This window comes from Spermophilus citellus (assembly GCF_964194105.1).
Source record: "Spermophilus citellus genome assembly, chromosome: 8".
Lineage (NCBI taxonomy): Eukaryota > Metazoa > Chordata > Mammalia > Rodentia > Sciuridae > Spermophilus > Spermophilus citellus.
The window spans coordinates 103250946-103269536 of record NC_138189.1 but is presented as its reverse complement, the minus strand read 5'-3'; the positions used below and the strand labels follow the sequence as shown (position 1 = coordinate 103269536).

Here is an 18591-nt window from a genome sequence, read left to right as displayed (position 1 = left end):
GTCAAGATTTGTGGAAGGATTTTCAGAACCTAAAGGGGCAGACATCTAACTAAGAAGGAAAGATACCTACTTGTTAATTCCTTAACCTCTCATAATCTGGTGTCTTCCCTAACCGCTTGACTAAAATTACTCTGGCAATGGTCACCAAGAAATCTATTATCATTGAATTGAGGGGACACCTTTGTTTCATAAATATCTGCCACTCTTGGCCACTTTATCTTTGAGGAGCTCCACTCCACTGACTTGAGGGACAGCACTTTTGTTTGCTTCTCTCCTGAATTTTTGATTTTTTCATACCTGAACATACATGTTACACCCTTTTATTACTGTCTCTTTGGACATTTATCTTTTTCTGGGTTCTCGTCTTCTTCCAAAGCTTTTATTCTTCTGAGAAGAGATTGAAGAAGCATTTAGCAGCTTGAAATGGTATGTCTAGGTGATTTTTTAATGCTCTCTAGATGACCTTTCTGTACTTCTTGTCACCTATATGCTGATGAGTCCCAAATCTCCTGACTTTTATCCTGCCAAACCTCAGACTCACAGTTAAATGCCTACATGGTTTTTCTTCTTAGATGTCTCATAGGTATTCTAACCTTGAAACATCTAAACTAAACACCTGATCTCTCCAGCATCACATACCTGATTCTCTTCCTTTTCTCAGTTAATCCTATCTTACACACATGGATAATCACAAATCTTGGAACTCCATCCAAACTTCTCTCCCTATTTCCATTATAAATCACCTGGACATACCATTTCAAGCTGCTAAATGCTTCTTCAATCTCTTCTCAGTCCCTATTTAACTTTCCCTAGTAGTATAGTAACACATATTATCTCATCTGGACCATTGTAATTGCCCCTTATTTCTCTCTTCTCCTAAGCTTATCTCCCTCAAATTCATGTCTTTTTTTTCTGCAATGAAGTACCTAAATATTAATCTCATCTGTTACTACTGCTACTTTAACTGTCTTTTGGCTGTCTGTCTTCTACGAAATTGCTAGGAGCCACAAGCAAATAATATGATGCATGGCACTTTCAGTTGTAAGGTGACACCAGCTAGCCATTGAGATGATATGATTATGTTAAGATTTACATTCATATGGAAATTGGACTCCTGCTGTTCACCTTGGCCTGCTACGGGACTCATGTTATGGGACTCCTGGAGAGTTCCCATTGGTTGGGGAAGGATAGTAGGAGGGAATTCCGGGGGAGGTGGGGGGGGCGGTTCCGGTAGACGTGCGCGTGGGTGGACCGTTTTTGGCTTTTTCAAAAATAAAGTTTTGTTCCTGCTTGAGTGGCTCGTGATTCTGTGCCCAGCCAGACTGAGGCACAAAACAAACTCCAAAATTTATTGCTTGAATTTGGCTTCCACTATAGTCTAATCTTCTGTAAATTCTTATATGTGACATGTCATACAACCTGTATATACCTCTATCACTGCACTCATTACCTTTTTATATGTCTGCCTTACCAGATTAAGAGATCTTTGATATGACTCATCTGTCTTCTGAGTACCTCCACAGTATCTAGGCACAAAGGCAAAGCTCATTTTTTTTCCCCAAAGCTCAGTTTTTATTGAATGAGTAGATACTAGAAACACTAAAAATCCTAAACTTACTGTTCTCAGACCTATACAATATTTAAATTTAATAAGTATACTAAATAGCAAATATGCCAACTCCTAAAACAGTACTTAAGTACATTAAAATTTGTAACTGAAATTTAGAGCAGTATTAATAAGATACTGGTACCTTTAGTTTCTTTATGACTCTATGGAATTCCATGGAACATCTCTGGTTTGCAGCAAAAAGTTTTTGGATCTGTTTTGTTTGTGGGTATGGAAGTGAGAGGTTTGCTTTTACTCTAATTGAAAGATCTTTTTGGGTTTCAATTTCCTTCTCTAAGTCAAAAGACAATTTATTCAAGTACTCATAATGATTATCCATCTCTGAGTATCTCTGCAGCAGCTCCTGAAATTAAAATTCATTTGATTTAACAATAAATAGTCCCACTGGTAAAACTGTAAGAACACTTATATTTTAACACTTTCTACAAGAAAGAAATAAATCAAGACATTTAAACAAATGGAAACATTATTGATTTGGGATTATAGAAATAAAATATGATTATAGTGAAAATTTTTTACAAGTTGGCCAATATAACAAACCTGGAAATAACCATTGTTTTAATTTTGATGCATTCTCATTTAGTCTTTTGAATATTCATGATTTGAACGAGTACTGGGAAAGTTTGAAGAGAAATTTGAGTGAACTCAAACCCCATCAATTCTGACCTTACTTCTCACTAGCTTTTCTCATTCTTGGTGTTACTCGAACCCACCAGACAGGCTGGCTGCCTCAGGAGCTTTGTTCATTATTCCCTCCATCTACATCGTGCTTGTCTCAAATACCTGCACAATTTAGTCCTTGGCCTCTTTCACGTATACACTCGAGGCCTTAAAAAAACCACAAACTCTTGATTGTTTTGTTTATATATGTACATAGGTGGGTGTACATATGCATACCTATACTAGGTTATAATGTTTAGAAAAGTACCAGGCATTACCTACTCATCCTACACAAGTATCTAAATTCCATCTTAGGCTTCAGGAAGCCTTTGGAAGAGTACCGACATGCATGTGTAGGGAACGCTTACTTTTATCCTGAAGCACTTTTCTCTCAGGCTTTCTGTATTGTGCTCTTCTCCATCACATAGTGAACTTCTTTCATATTTTATGATCTCTTTGTGGTTCTGATGATCCTGGTACAGAGAAACAATCAGACATAACTATTCACATATAATGTATAATCATATACTTTTATTAAATTTCTATATGAAGTTTTAATAATGGAATTAAACATTACACTTGTAACTCAAAAAAAAAATGTTAAATATCCATCAAATGAATGGTACTAAATCTTTAGCGAGTGACCTGAACTCATTAGGGAAAAAAGTGGGAGAACCATATATTATTTGGAGATGGGATTTGTTATTCATAGTTGAAAATGAGGTTTTAGAATTTCTTTTGGTTCCTTAAACTGAATCTCTGTATTTAAAATTATTGCTGCCAACTAAACATACTAGCAAAACCACTATCCAAAGTGTCGCAAACCCTATTCACATATTCTTTCTCGTAACTGGGAACTGAAAATTCAGATCTTATTTACATTCCACATTTCTCATTAAAAAGTACAAAACAAAAAAATTATTTTTTGCCTACTTGTTTATTGTTATCATTACATTACCCAGAAGCATGACTACCTGCTGAATAAGTATTGGTCTACCGGATTAAAATTCTATAAATTTAGTTATGGCTCATATATAGATGATTCCTAAGCATCTGATATTTCTGCTAAGATTGCAAATGATATTTTTTCTACTTTATTTTGTAGAGCATTCACTTGAGCTTTTAAAATTATATTATATATATATCTACAAATAATCATACTAGAAAAACTTTGTAATGTTCATCTTCTCTTTTTTCCTTCTAACCAGCAGTTATGGACCATTTCAAGATTCCTATTTAGAGGTACAGAAGTGGAATATTTAATCTTTTATAAATCTAACCCTTCAAATATTTTTTCTATTTAGAATAATACTATTTTTTATTAAACAAAACTTTAGAAATTATATTACTAAGAATATTTTGCTGTAACAAACTTTTTTTCTTAAAAATGAAAAGTGATGTTTTCTGAAAAAAAATTTGGCCTCTTTTAAAAATGTGTTTCCTACTGATATGAAAATTATAGTAAGTTTTCCTACTATCTTTAGTATTCATAGAAAATTCTAAGAAAAAGCCAGGTACGGTGGCACACGTCTATAATCCCAGCAGCTGGGAAGGCTGAGGCAAGAGGATTATGAATTCAAAGCCAGCCTCAGCACCTCAGTGAGGCACTGAACAACTCTGTGAGACTCTGTCTCAAAATACAAAATAGGGCTGGGGATGTGGCTCAGTGGTCTAGTGCCTCTAAGTTCAATCCCCAGTATCAAAAATAAGAAAATTCTAAGGAAAAAACACCCATATTGGCACCCCTTTATAAAGCTTGATTCTTACAGTTACTAGAACTCACTCTAGCTATCATTTTTCTTATGATTTCTCTGAACTGGTCTCTTTCCATTTTGAGACACTCCTTTTTCCTCCTTAGCTCATTGCTTTCCTTAGCTACAGTTCTTATTTCTTCAAGATTTTCATGAAGTTTCTTAGTAGAGCACAAGTTATCCATATCCACAGTTTTCACAGATACATTTTGGGCCTCAATTTGCCTCTTCAAATGTTCCATTTCATTCATTGTTTTATCACTTTTATTGACATCTTTATTCATTTTAAGAAGTTGAAGCTCTTTTTCCTGAAGTTCTTGGATCTTGAGATAATTACAAAATAAGTTAGAATGCAAACAGAATTCCTTCATGGAAGGAAAATAGCATCTACTTGTTACATTTGTACATTTATACAAGTTATGTATCCCTCATCTGAAGTGTTTCTGATTTTGAAATATTTGCATAGTTGCTACCAGTTGAGAATCCCTAATTTGAAAATTCAAAATCTGAAAACTTTGAGGCTTACATCAGTGCTCAAAGTATAGATTTCAGAGCATTCTGGATTTCAGATTTTTGGATTAGGGATGCTCAATATATCTATATATTTTCTCATTTCTCAAGTAATTTTGGATACAGTTACTTCCTAAAAAACCCCACAAAAAACATACCTTTTTCTGTAATTCATCTTTTGATTTATCTAAATATTTTTGAATATTTATAATTTGAGTTGTCTTTCCTGAAACTTTCTCTCTGAATTTCTCAATAGTTTGTTGTTGTTCTTTCAAATACATATGAATAAGTTTTAGTTCCTGTTGTGTCTCCAGATCCTTTATTAGAAAAAAGAGAAATGTGATGACATAAAGAAACATTATCTTTTCTTAATCATTAAATGAAATTTGAAAAAATGCATACTTAGTTAAAAACAACCAATCTGCCATCCCCCAAATTCGAAGTATACAGAAAGATTTAAGTACAAATTCCTGTCTCTAACCTCCCTCACCTTAGTCCTGTTCCTTGCTGACATGTACCACTTGCTTTTCTCCTTTCCTATTATCTAAACAGTATAACATACTTTCTAATCAGTATCACACAAAAGGTGCTCTTTCCTAGGCTTAGTATTTCATTATAAGACGAAACCCTCGGCCAGTGCCTTATGGGTGAACACTTGAATTGCCTTTAGATTTTGATCACCCCAAACTATGCTGCAGTGAATGCTGTTATATTTTTATTCCAATGTGTGAATATGTTGGTATGATAAATCTATATAAGTGGAATTGCTATATCAATGTTTATAATGATAAAATTTCAAAAAGTTAAAAGATTATAACCTTCTCACCAACAGTATCATCTATTTTTAAAGAAGGGAGGTTCTGCCTTTCGGATATGCTTACTGGACAGGAAGAATGTGCACAACTCACTTTAGCAATGGTATCCTGCAGGTTTTCCTTGAGTTGGTCTCTCTCCAGCTTGAGCATCTCCTCTGATCGTCTTATATTATCTCTCTCTTTCATTACAGATTTCATTTCTTCGAAGTTATCTTGAAGATTCTGAGCCAAATTACCCAGAGTTAAACCTTGATCCTTGAGTTGTTTCTGTATCTCACTGACATCTTCTTTTAATTTAAAAAGTTTCTGTTCATTTCCCTTAAGCTTTTGAATCTTAAGATAATCATAATATAATGTTAGACTACAGATTTTTAGGGAAGGACAAGGAATAGTCTCTAAGTTAATTAAGACTATAGCCCCCCTTTTTATAATCATTAACACCCTGCATAAACCCACACAAAATTAATTTTCTTTTGAGGTACAATATACAAAAAGTACCCTATAATCATGTTTGTAGTTCCATTTATTCTTGACACATGCATACACCTATAAAACTACAATCCATATCAAGTCAGAGAATATTTCTGGCATTCCCTAAAGAGCCTGTGAACCCCTTCCCTAGAGGTAATTGCTATTGGGATCTTTATCATACTTGATCAGTTTTACCTACTTTTGAACCTTCCTAAGACAGTGTATTCTCCTGATAATAGGTATTTGTTTTCAAGTTCCCCACCATTTTGGATAAAGCTGCTACAGACATTCTTGTAAATATCTAAAAAGATATTTACAAGATATTTAGAAAATATCTTTTCTATTAGGTACATAACCTAATATGGGTCTTATGGCATTTAGTAAATACTGACAAGCTGTTTCTGAATATGGCCCATCCATCTCATATTCTGAAGATTTCAAACACAACAAATCAGATATTCAATCAAAAACCCCCACAAAATATCTTTTCTTATAATCTGGCATTTGAATTTTCTAAATCTATTTTCATATTTGCCATTTCATCTGTCTTTCAGAAACAATTCCTCTGAGTTTATTAATAGTTTCTTGGTGCTCGCTCAGATCCATGTGAACAATTCTTAGTTCTTCTTGCTTTTTCAGATCCTTTTAAGAACAAGGTCATATCTTATTGTTAACTACTTTTTTTTTTAAGTGAAGTGATATATTTTCTTAGTAAAAATAATAATGCATTTACTTCTTAATTTACATCGTTGTTGTTACAAAAGTTAAAGACTTTCTCTTACTGTCCTTATCTCTCCACACTCCTCTTTTAGAAGTAAACACATTACACATAGTACTTAACAGCTGGATTCTTCCACTTCAGGGTTATCTTGGACTTCCAAATAGGATGTTAAAATCCGTTTCACTTTTTGTAGGGCTGAACAGGGTTTTGATATATGGCTCATATTTACCCAGTTTCCTGAGGAGGAACATTTAAATTGTTTCCCACTTTTATTACAAACTACTACAATGAACAACCTTGTGGTGTTGTGGTGTACATATGTACGTATGTTTGTGTGTATATATTTATTTAAGTAATTGAGTCAGTATACATGTAGGATAAAATCTATGAAGAAAATGCTGGTTATATAACTTAAAGTTTTTAAGAAAAAGAATACAAAATTATCTGCTTAAAAGATTATCATGTCGCTCTTGCCAACAATACCACTTGTTTCAAAGAAGGTTCATTGCTCTAAGAAAACATTTATTTGCTAGCAAGAAGAATGAGTGTAACTTACTTTTGCTTCTGTTTCTCTAAGGTTTTCCCTCAGCTTGTCTCGTTCCACTTTGAGAGTTTCTTCCACAATTCTTAGGCCATCATTTTCCTCAGTAAAAAGTTTCAGTTTTTCAAGGCTCTCATTTATTTTCTGAGTCAACATTAACTTCTCTAATTCTAAACTCTCCAGAGCTGAGTTCTGAGCTTGCAGTTGTTTCTTCAGTTGCTCTGTTTCATACTCATTTTCCTTCAGGTCATTTTTTACTTTAAGAAGTTGATGTTCTTTCTCTCGAAGTTCTTGGATCTTGAGATAATCATGCAATAAGTTAGGATATTGAAGATATAAATAAAAACCCAAATAATAGCTTCAAAATTGAGTAGATAAATCTTGTCTTCAATTTTAGGCTAATTCATGTCCTGTTTCATTACACAAAAGACCTGATTTGAACTCCTAGTTACTCAAATAACAACTTAAAAGAAAATACCTGTGCTTTTATGGCAGCCTTTGCATTTTCTAAGTTCATTTGCATATTTAATATTTCATCATTTTTTTCAGAAACAGTTCTTTGGAGTTTATCAATAGTTTCTTGGTGCTCTTTCAGATCCATGTGAGCGATTCTTAGTTCCTCTTGTTTCTCTAAGTCCTTTATTATTAGAGGAAGAAAAAATATCAAGAGTAACACAATTAAAACGCTATATAGTAAGATAGAAAGTAAGAAGTAGAAGTCCTCCTTAACCTTTATAAGGCTTCCCAGTCTTCATCCTTTAAGCTACTTCAGAATGTCAACACTTGCTCTGGATATATTCTACAATAGAATAAATTTCTGTTGCTGTAAGCCACCAAGGTTATGATAATTTGATATGCCATCCCTAGGAAACTGATATAGGCTGATCAAGGTGATAAAGTAAAAATGTAAAAATAAAGTTGAAAGGCATAGATACTAAGCATTTAAATATAGGCACCAAATAAATAATTCTCCTTTATCTTAAAAAACTTTTAAAATTTATTTTCATTAAAAAAATTTTTTTTTAATTTTTAGCTGTCAATGGACTTTCATTTTATTTATTTATTTATATGTGGTGCTGAGAATCAAACCCAGTACCTCACACATGCTAGGCAAGCCACTGAATCACAACCTCAGTACCTTATTTTCAATTTTAAGAAGGAGTGGCCTAAAACAAATTCAGAGGCATTAACTTCCAAGGCTGTTGACTTCACTTTCTTAGGAGGAGTAAATTAGACATAAGGTTTTAACAAATTCAATCAGACGAGATAGGGAAAGGGAAAGGGATTTGGCTTAAAAAAAAATATAGATTAGAAAAAAAATACTACACAATAGAACAACAGAAACCACAGCATATTATCTATAATGCAAGTGGCACTGCTCTTAGCTTAAATAGACCTCTGTGGTGGTATTTCAGAATCACTTGGACAGTATGGTTGTTACAGGAGTCTTGGGTTTTATACATGCATTGCACCATCCTACCTCCACGAAAGGAGTGATTTGGGAAACTACAAACATCTTAGTGATGGTGATAGTATTAAGCCTTTCATTTTAAAGAACAAATACATCTTCATATGGGGAGGATCTTTGTTTTGCTGACTAATGTCTCTTAAGTGCCCAGGATGATGCCTGGCCCATATAGTGTTCAACAAGTATTTGACTGATGACTATATCAGATGATTAGTTTAAAAGATCAAGGTCCCTTCTCACCTAAAGACTCTGGAATAATGTAACCTGACAAGAAATGTTAGTTAAGATTCTGTGAATTGAAACTTCAAAATACCGGAATGAAGATCTGTTCTTTTGCAAATATAATGTGCTACTGCATTTAGGCTATGGGAATCAAAAACTATTACCAAAAATGTTTAATCAAGAAAAATGGCTAGGAAGATAACTTAAAAAAAATTTACCTTTTCCTTTAGCTTTTCTTCAACTTCTGCCAGTCTCTCACAGGTCTTAGAAAGCTCTTTGTCTTTCTTCATGACGTGGTTCTTTTCTTGTGCAACTATCTCTTGTTGCTTTTTAAGTTCATCTTCAAGAATTCTTAATTCTTCCTGGTTTTTAATGGTCTAGAATAAAACAAGAAGTTGGGATTAAAACAAATAATATTAGCTTACATTTATGAAACCAGGTAAAAATCAGCATTTACCTCAGCCTATAAATGAAGAAAATATATAGTAAAACTATATAGTAAAAATGAATTTAAAAGAAAGTGAATCTTTAATCATGTAAATCTTTAATCATAGAGAATCTGCTTTTTATGTTCAATTATTATTGCTCAGTTTATATTCCTATGAGAATTAGAATTGGATTTACCATTCAATCAAGAAAGTTTAGCTCATTTTCTGAGCCTAAACTCAAAAAGACTGCTAAGTGTTCACTGACTTTTTCACATGAAGCATTAGCTTTGGCTTTGAGCACTATCATCAGCAAACTCAAAATGGTAGCTGCCCTTTGTAGCACTATGAAGGCTAACTTGTCATTAAGCTTGCACAGTGGCATTCTCATGTATCAAGACCACAAAACAACATGCCAGAGTTAGAATGTAATTTTTGTTTATTTAATTTATGCTTATTTATATTTAGCAATTTTGACAGAGCAGACTTTTCCAAGAAACATGAAAAATTAGAAAACACAGATCCCTACTGTGATCTATAGAGAATTTCTCCAATTATCAATTCAACCTGTACAGATTATACTTCCTCCAAACAAAAATACAAAAACTAAACTAGGTGTGAAGATATTGGCAAATGCCAACAATTAAAAATAAAGGTAAAAAATTACAACAGTAAGAGAAATACTTAGGATCAAATTTAATAAAATAAGTAAAAGGATTGTAGACTAAAAACCTGTAACACTGTATTGAGAGATAAATTATAGAAGACACCTAAAAGCCAGTTAGTATATGAAAAAGTGTTCAGCATCTTTAGTCATTAGGGAAAAGCAAATCAAAACAACACGACATATATTCATTAGAGTGGCTAAAATTAAAAGCACCAGTAAATATGAAGTGTTGGTGAGGAAGGATGTGGGAGCCACCAGAATTTTCTCAATTTGCTGATATGAACGTAAAATGGTAAAACTCATCTGGAAATCAGTCTAGCAAATTCTAATCAAGCTAATATACATTTCCCTATGTCCCAGCAACTCCATTTAGTGAGTACACAGGCAGAAACATTTGTCAAAAGTCACCGAACTGTATACTTCCACGAGATACATATAGCGCTTGTAGAATATATCTCAATAAAATTGATAAAAATCTAAAACAAAGACAAAAATGTTATCACCAAGTTTATAGTGCTAAATCTTACCATTTCAATATTTTCCTTTAGGTCAGTCTTTAGTTGTTCCTTTTCTGCTGTAATACTTTCCAACATTTGTTGGAGTTCATTTTTCTCCTGTATTAAAGAACAGATCATTTTCTGTTGCTCAGTCACATCACTATCCTTAAGGTCTCCAATTAATGCCTGGCTTGTTTTAGCTTCCAAATTCTGTTTCTTATTTATGTCTCCTACCTAAAATAGAAATACATTAAAGAAGACTTTTTAATTTGTTCTAATTAGTTATACATGACAGTAGAATGTATTTTGACAAATCATACATAAATGGAACATAACTTCTCATTTGTCTGGTTGTACATGATGTAGTTATACAGGTCGTGTAATCATATATGCACTTACGGTACTAATGCCCCATTCATTCTATTATCATTTTTACCCCCATGCCTCTTCCCCTCCCTTCACTCCCCTCTTTCTGGTCCAAAATATCTCTATCCCCCTCCTCTCCCCATTGTGAATTAGCATCTACATATCAGAGAAAACATTTGGCTCTTGGTTCTTTGGATTGACTTATTTGGCTTAGCATAATATTCTCCAGTTCCATCCATTTAGCAGCAAATGCCATAATTTCATTTTTCTTTAAGGTTGAATAATATTACATTGTGTATATATACCACAGGTTTTTTAAACCTTTATTTTATTTATTTATTTTTACGTTGTGCTGAGGATTGAACCCAGAGCCTTGCACATGCTAGGCGAGTGCTCTACCACTGAGCCAGAAACCCAGCCCCTAATATACCACAGTTTTAAAGAAGAATTTCTTAAGTAGTCAATAACAATCACTTTAACATTAAACAAACACCTAACTATCATGTATTATTATGTACCAGGCATTGCTCTCATATTTTAACACATTTAACTTTTACTACAACTTTGAGGTAGATATTATTAATATCTGCATTTGACTGATGAGAAAGTTGGATTATAGAGGGGTAAAGTCACTTACTCAAGGTGATACAGAGAGAGGAATAGCCAACTCAAGGGTCTGGCTCCAGAGCTTGTGAATTTTGACCTGTTCACTAATGAGAACTATCTGGACAACTATAATTATTATAATTATTTTCCCGTATGATATTTTAACCTGATTTATGTATATTCATTTACTTCAAACCAATTATAAAATTAAAAGACAAATCCCTTTCCTTTCTATATATCTTCCATAAATATTGCATAACTTTCACACTAGAAGTATTTTTTCTTCTAAAGAAGGAAGAAGCAACTTTAAACTTAACCCCTTTATTTTTCCCCATCTCAGTCATCTCTAGCTCCTACTTCTAGTAAAGCTTCATTTTTCAGAACTGTTTACTTACAAAAATCATAAGTTTTATTATAAGCAGAGAATAAAATTTTGATAGAAGCTCATCTCTTTTTGTAAAAGTGTAATACATCTTTTCTCAATGTGTTTTTACATTCTGCATGTTATAATAATTTATTAATGCATAAATAAGTCATAACCAAATGTAACCTAATGAACTTTTTGGTAAAGGAAAACAAAGACTGACACTACAATTGTTTGTATGAAATTAGGGAACCATTCAGCTTCATATTGACCACACTCTATAAGTTTCTATAATATCTCTAATCACATAGCTATTACGTTTAATTCATACGGATATGGTCTGTAAAAGAATACAAAGCAGATTGAAATAGTCTTTGTAATGATACTCAAAGTACATTTCAAATCTGAACTCACTCTAGAAAGTATTTCAGCTACTACAGTTGGTTGTAAGTACAATCTAATAGACCTAATTATTAAAAAAAATGTCATTTATATGAGATGAAGTTCACTAATTGCAAAATTTAAAATTTCTATTGAGATCAACTAAAGAAAACTAGACTTCCAGAAAGAGACACAAACAGGATTGAAAATGACTCCTTTAAGTGGATTTAGGATAGACCTATCACAGCAGCCTTCTGGTTCCCAGGTAAACAGAGTGCCCCTGGGAATCCCCAGACCTACTCATTATTATATTGTTAATTCCAACATGAACATGATACCATAAAGCACAGGAAGCAAAAGTAAAAATAGATAAATTTGAGCACATCAAAATTAAAAATCTACTTAGAGAATAGAATAGTGGTTGAAACAAGAACTTTTACAAAGAACACTTGAAGACTGCAGTAGTTAATATTTTGTTTGCTTTTCCCCCCCCTTTCCCCTCACATCCTCTTATATGTAATTTTGTACAACAATCAGGGTATCCTTCCATTTCCATGTAATTCCCCTTCTCTCTCCCTTTCTCTCCCACCTATCGTCCCTGTTTAATGGTAATCTTCTTCTCATGCTCTTCCTCTGTGCTCTGTTTTGAGTTGCTCTCCTTATATCAAAGAAGACATTTGGCATTTGTTTTTTAGGGATTGGATAGTTTCACTTAGCATAATCGGCTCTAATGCTATCCATTTTCCTGCAAATGCCATGATTTTGTTATTTTTTAGTGCTGAGTAATATTCCATTGTGTATAAATGCCACATTTAAAAAAATCTATTGATCTACTGAAGGGCATCTAGATTGGTTCCACAGTCTAGCTATTGTCAACTGTGCTGCTATGAACATCCATGTAGCTGTACCCTTATAGTACGCTCTTTTTAGGTCTTTGGGGAATAGTCCGAGAAGGGGAAAGGAGAGAAATGAATTACAGTAGATGGGGTAGAGAGAGAAGATGGGAAGGGAGGGGAGAAGAGGGAGGATAGGAAGGGGATAGGAAAGGCAGTAAAATACAACAGACACTAGGATGGCAGTATGTATAAATGTGGATGTGTAACCAATGTGATCCTGCAATCTGTACACATGGTAAAAATGGGAATTCATAACCCACTTGAATCAAATGTATAAAATATGATATGTTAAGAGTATTGTAATGTTTTCAACAACCAACAAAAAATAAAATAAATAAAATAAAATATTATTTTATTGGAAAAAAAATATTTGATTTTGGAAATTATCTCAGACTTTGTTCCCCTTTTCCTTCTAATGGCTGCTAATTTTGCTCTTGATCATTTTATACTGCCCTATGAGAGCCCTGCATCTGTAATTTTATTGTCAGCTGTGTCAAGTCCAATCTTGTACATTGATAGAGTATATGCTGTTAATTAATAAAATTTATTTCTTGTCTTCCCTCTGGAAAAAAAAATATTTTGGTTGCTAAGTGGAATAAGCCAATCCTCCAAAACCAAAGACTAAATGCTTTTCCTGATGTGCAGATACTAATTCTCAATAAGCAGGGGTACAGAGTTACTTTAGATTAGGTAGAGGGGAGTAGGTATGGGAATAGGAAGGAGAATAGAATGAATCAGACAGTATTATACTATGTACATATATGATTACATGACTGGTGTGATCCTACATCATGTTCAACCAGAGAATGAGAAATCCATTTATGTATGATGTGTCAAAGTGCATTTCAGTGTCATTCATAACTAATTAGAACAAATTTAAAAAATAAAAGAATAAAATATAATAATGAAAGATTATTAAAAATTTCTGTTGATAATATATATCTTAAAGGTATTATGAGGAAAGTAGAAATCTAAAGTAAATCAAACCCTTGTATAAAATTATAGGTAATCCCTTTGGTAACAGATTAAACTGAACTCTAAGCAAGTTTAGTATAGAGAATTCTGAGATAAACTATTTCAATTATAATAGTCAATCCTCCTCCTTAGCGATCAGAAGTTCTTTTAAAGATATTTAAAATACATCAAATCTCAGAAAACATCAGCTCTTCAAAGTTTGAACCAATACTTTTTTTGCCCTTTGCTTTTCAAATTGTAAGGGAAGTTATTTCAGAGAGAGAGTAGAGTCTTATAAAACTGTGAGTTATTACCATTGTGAATAACAAATAAAATTGAAATTACCATTACATATTTGGTGTTGGGAGGTCAAAGAGAAAAATCTGAAATTAAATAACCTGTACCTTTTGCTGAAATTCATCTTTAGTTTTTCCTAGATTTTCTTCTAAAAGTGAGTTCCCAGAAGTTTCCTCAGAAATTTTCATTTTTAGTGTATTAATTGTTTCTTGGTGTTGTTTCAAAGACTCGAGAGCACTTCGTAATTGTTCTTGTGAATCTATGTTCTTGTTGAAGAAACAGAAAACAATTTCCATTTTATAGTGACCGTTTAATCATAGATAAGCAGTCTTATCAATGATGGCTCCTGTACCATGTTTGAAGAGGCTCCAATACTTGTAAAGTTTAATCATTCAAAGCCTTACCAGATTTATAGTGTCTTGAATATCACTTTTGAGTTGGTCTCTCTCAATCTGCAGGCTCTCCTGGAGTTGTTTTAGGTCATCTTTTTCTCGGGTTAAGGTTTTCACTTCTTCTAAGGCTTTCTGAAGTTTCTCAGTGATCAGTGTTGTCTCCTTTTCTACAGCTTGCAGCCTAGAATCTCTGCTTTCTAATTGTTCCTTCAGTTGTTCCATTTCATTTAACCTTTCTTGACCCTCAGTTGTTTTCTGCTGAAGCTCTTGAGTTTTGTGAGAAAGCTTTAAAATGAGAAAAAGTAAATATGACATAGTAAAAGCAGAGTTTGACGTAGAAGATAGAAATCAATCAAACTCAAGAAGACTGAAGATCATGTTTTTGGATATCATTTTGCACTCACCTCAGTCTTCAAAGCATCCAAACTTAAACCAAGATTCTCTGCTTCTTTAGAAAGATTTCCTATTTCCTGATTTATTCTCTCATTCTCTTCAAGGACCATTTTATATTTTTGCTCACATTCTATATGAAGGGTTTTAAAATCTTGAAATTCTTGCTCAGTGCTTTTATAATTCAACTGGGTGGTTGTTAGGTCATCTTTAGTTTTTTCAATTTCTTCCAGTAAACCTTGAATTCTACTCTCCTTATGAGTTACTTCAGAAAACAATTTGTCTTTTTCTGATGTTACTATAGAGAGCTCTTCAGATTTTTCATGGATCTATGGAAAAAATTTAGGGATGTTAGCAATGTATGATCTGCTGAATCAATTTTCAGGGAAACAAGTTTTCCTCTGGGGGAGGGGATCATTTAAAATCAAGCAAAAATTTGACTGGGGAAAGGCAATATTCTTACTGTTATTTCTCTACCCTGGCCTGTTTAACTTTACCTTTAATGTTTTGTTCTCTAACGTCCTTGGGTTCTAGTAAGGATTGCCTGGAGAAGGTCAACTAGTAGAAACAAGTAGGGTGTCTCTTTATGTGCTTAGCTGTCATTCTAAAGTATTATGTGGCAGCAGGCATTTTATGTTTTTTCTCAGAATTTGACCTCTTTTAAAAAAAAGGTTTTGAATGCAGCTCAGATTTCTAAAAATTCAATCTATTTATAATTTAAATGATGTTTTATTATCAAAAATATCCAAAAAGCATTATTAAAGTAATTAAGTAACCCACATCCAGTTCATGGATAGTTTAATAATTGTGAAAATAAGGTAGGAAGGAGATGAGAAGGTGGAAGGAGACTAAAAGAGAAACAAAGGAAAGAAGGTAATATAGCATGGTGGCTACATTCATGGCAGATTTCTGTCACTCAACTATTAGTTTGAGAACTATTTTTTTTTTTTGTATGAAAAGTAGCACCCTCTTTTGTACTTCTTCACCAAAAAGTTGAGAAGTGGTAGTGACTATATTTTGAAAGCTTATATAAAAACTAAAGAAAATGTTTCTAAGGTTCTTTATTATGAAGCTTGTCATAAAGTAACCACTCAAATTCTTGTTATTTTAAATTGTTTTTTAGTTGTCAATGAACCTTTAGTTTACTTATTTATTTGTGGTGCTAAGGATTGAACCCAGTGCCTCACGCATGTAAGGCATGAGTCACAATCCCAGCCCTTGTTATTATTATTATTTTTTAGAAAAGTAGAAAGGGAAAAGTTGGTAGGCTCTGGACTTAAGAATCATTTCCTAGTCTAAAAGATTTATACTGATTCATAAAGCTTTATTAGTGGTGCGCCTTTACCTCGTTGCTTTTCTTTTTAAATAGATATGCAAATCTATTTATTTATTTTAATTTAATTTTGTTCTTTTTATATATATATGAAAATAGAGTGTATTTTGACATATTATGCATACATAAAGTATAAATTCCCATTTTTGTGGTTGTAAAGGATGTGGAGTTATACTGGTTGTGTATTCATACATGAGCACAGGAAGGTATTGCTTTCTTTTACTCAATAAAATGAAACAAAACCCTCAAAAAGGTGAAGACTAAGGATAGGAGATGCAATTTTCTAAATGTGACATTTGATGATTATAAAAATGGCTGTGACATGGATTATGTTACCAAGTATGCTGTTAAATATATTTCAAAAGTAAATTTTTTTTCTATCTAGTAGCATAAGAATAAATTAGAAGATGGAATATATTCAGTACCATTGCTAACAACTTGAATGTCTCTTGCCTGCTACTCAAAAATAAACTAGATAAAAATATTTCAGGCACTCTTTGTGAAGCTTCTTATTTCAAAACAAGGAATAATTAGTCAAAAATCTGTTTACCTCTTTCCTCAGCATTTCCATTTCAGGGGGTAAAGATTTCAACTCTGAGAGTAAATCAACTTCTTTTCGTAGAGCTTCATTCTCTTTAGATTCTCTATTCAGTTCTTTCTGTAGATCAGTAATCCTTCTTTCCAATTCCAAATTACAGAGCAAATCTAGGAAGTTTTTGGTGAATTAGAGGGCCAATGTTGTCAAATAGGTAATCTAATTTTCAAAGTTCTTTAACCAACCTTTTTCAAGGTCAGATCCAGTATATTTGAAAAGTAATTTTTAAACCCTTGTGATTTGAAAATGGAAAATTTCCCATTGAAAATGGAAACTTTGTAAATTCTTAACATCAAAGAGTATTAAAAATGAATGTGAAGTTACTAAAAAAAAAAAAAATCAGTCTGGTGGATTTTTAATCATTGAAATATAGTTGTCAAATGAATTAAGTACATTTCTAGAGGAAGTCAGATTTGTAAGGAGAAGCCAGAAATTATAAAATACCTTTTGGAACTCTGCCATCTAGAAGGGAGTTAAGTGTTGTTATTTCATTAAAAGCAGATTGTAATTCTTTGTCCAGGTCAACTTGCATCTTCTTTTTTGCTGCCAGTTGGCTTTGATATAACTGAATGTCATTTTCCATTTGCTTGCAAGTGCTTTCAAGTTCTTTCTATTGAGGAAAAACATTGAAAATTCACAAAAATGTACTGACCATTAGAACTCTTTTTTTTACATTTCTACATTTTTCACAAATTATTTACCATTTTCTCTTTCAGCTCCAGATTTTCACTTCTAAGAAAGGCTGATTGTTTTTTGGCATCAAGAGCTACAGTTTCAGCATCAAACAGAGTCTGTTGCATTTGTTTTAGATCTTCAGTGTCTTCCTAGACAAATTATAAAAAGGATTCAGTGAGATCTAATTTTGGTAGATAAGAAAAATACTTTAAGTACGATAATTTAACAAATTGGCTACTGTTTAATAAAAGGTTTAACAAACTATTAAAATAGTTACTTATATTCTAATGAGAATACATGGATAGCTATTTGAAATAAAGTTTATGAATTCATGTTCAACTATATTTTAGTTACTTATCAATTCCAACTTAAGTGCTTATCTTATGATCATGACTACATAGTTCTTCAGAATTTCTATTAAACAACTGAAAAAATTCAAAATTTTTGAATCACTGACTTTTCATGGAAGACTGTCCCTAATTTACATTCATTGAACGATTGATATGCTGGACTTTGTATGAATGCTTCTTTATCTGTAAAATGTCCATTTCTCAAAGTTATAGAGAAATTAAGTTGATTAAAACCATGCCCAGTAGCTAGCCCAGTATGAGCATTTACTGTGGAGATGATGATGGTACGCTAGAAATGTCTAGATAGTCACACAACAAAATAAACCTTATTTTTACCAATGAGTATGACAAATCCATTTTTATATTTTCTGACTTCCTAGTGTCTATGTATTTTTGTAGGTTCTTAATCTGGTCTTCTTTTTCTTCAAGCAGCTTTACTTTTGAATTTAGTTCATTCTAAAAGAATCAAATAAGAGTGAAACAGAAGTTAACAATTTGATTTTGAAAGTATTAAAAAGAACTTATATGGGCTGGGGATGTGGCTCAAGCGGTAGCGCGCTCGCCTAGCATGCGTGCGGCCCGGGTTCGATCCTCAGCACCACATACAAAGATGTTGT

At 32.8% G+C, this 18591-nt stretch overlaps 1 protein-coding gene across 1 annotated transcript in view; it reads right to left on the bottom strand.

Moving 5' to 3' along the window:
* CENPE (centromere protein E) overlaps nt 1-18591 on the bottom strand; it is a 71937-nt gene that overhangs the window by 24594 nt on the left and 28752 nt on the right. The window contains exons 17-31 of the mRNA XM_081304331.1: nt 18311-18430; nt 17651-17773; nt 17394-17559; nt 16905-17059; nt 15036-15350; nt 14644-14916; nt 14347-14505; nt 10406-10609; nt 9005-9163; nt 7575-7733; nt 7112-7393; nt 5457-5696; nt 4707-4865; nt 2656-2760; nt 1752-1970 (exon numbers count right to left, since the gene is read on the bottom strand). Coding sequence (XP_081160457.1) covers nt 1752-1970; nt 2656-2760; nt 4707-4865; nt 5457-5696; nt 7112-7393; nt 7575-7733; nt 9005-9163; nt 10406-10609; nt 14347-14505; nt 14644-14916; nt 15036-15350; nt 16905-17059; nt 17394-17559; nt 17651-17773; nt 18311-18430 — 2838 coding nt within the window. The remainder of the gene's footprint in view (nt 1-1751; nt 1971-2655; nt 2761-4706; nt 4866-5456; nt 5697-7111; nt 7394-7574; nt 7734-9004; nt 9164-10405; nt 10610-14346; nt 14506-14643; nt 14917-15035; nt 15351-16904; nt 17060-17393; nt 17560-17650; nt 17774-18310; nt 18431-18591) is intronic.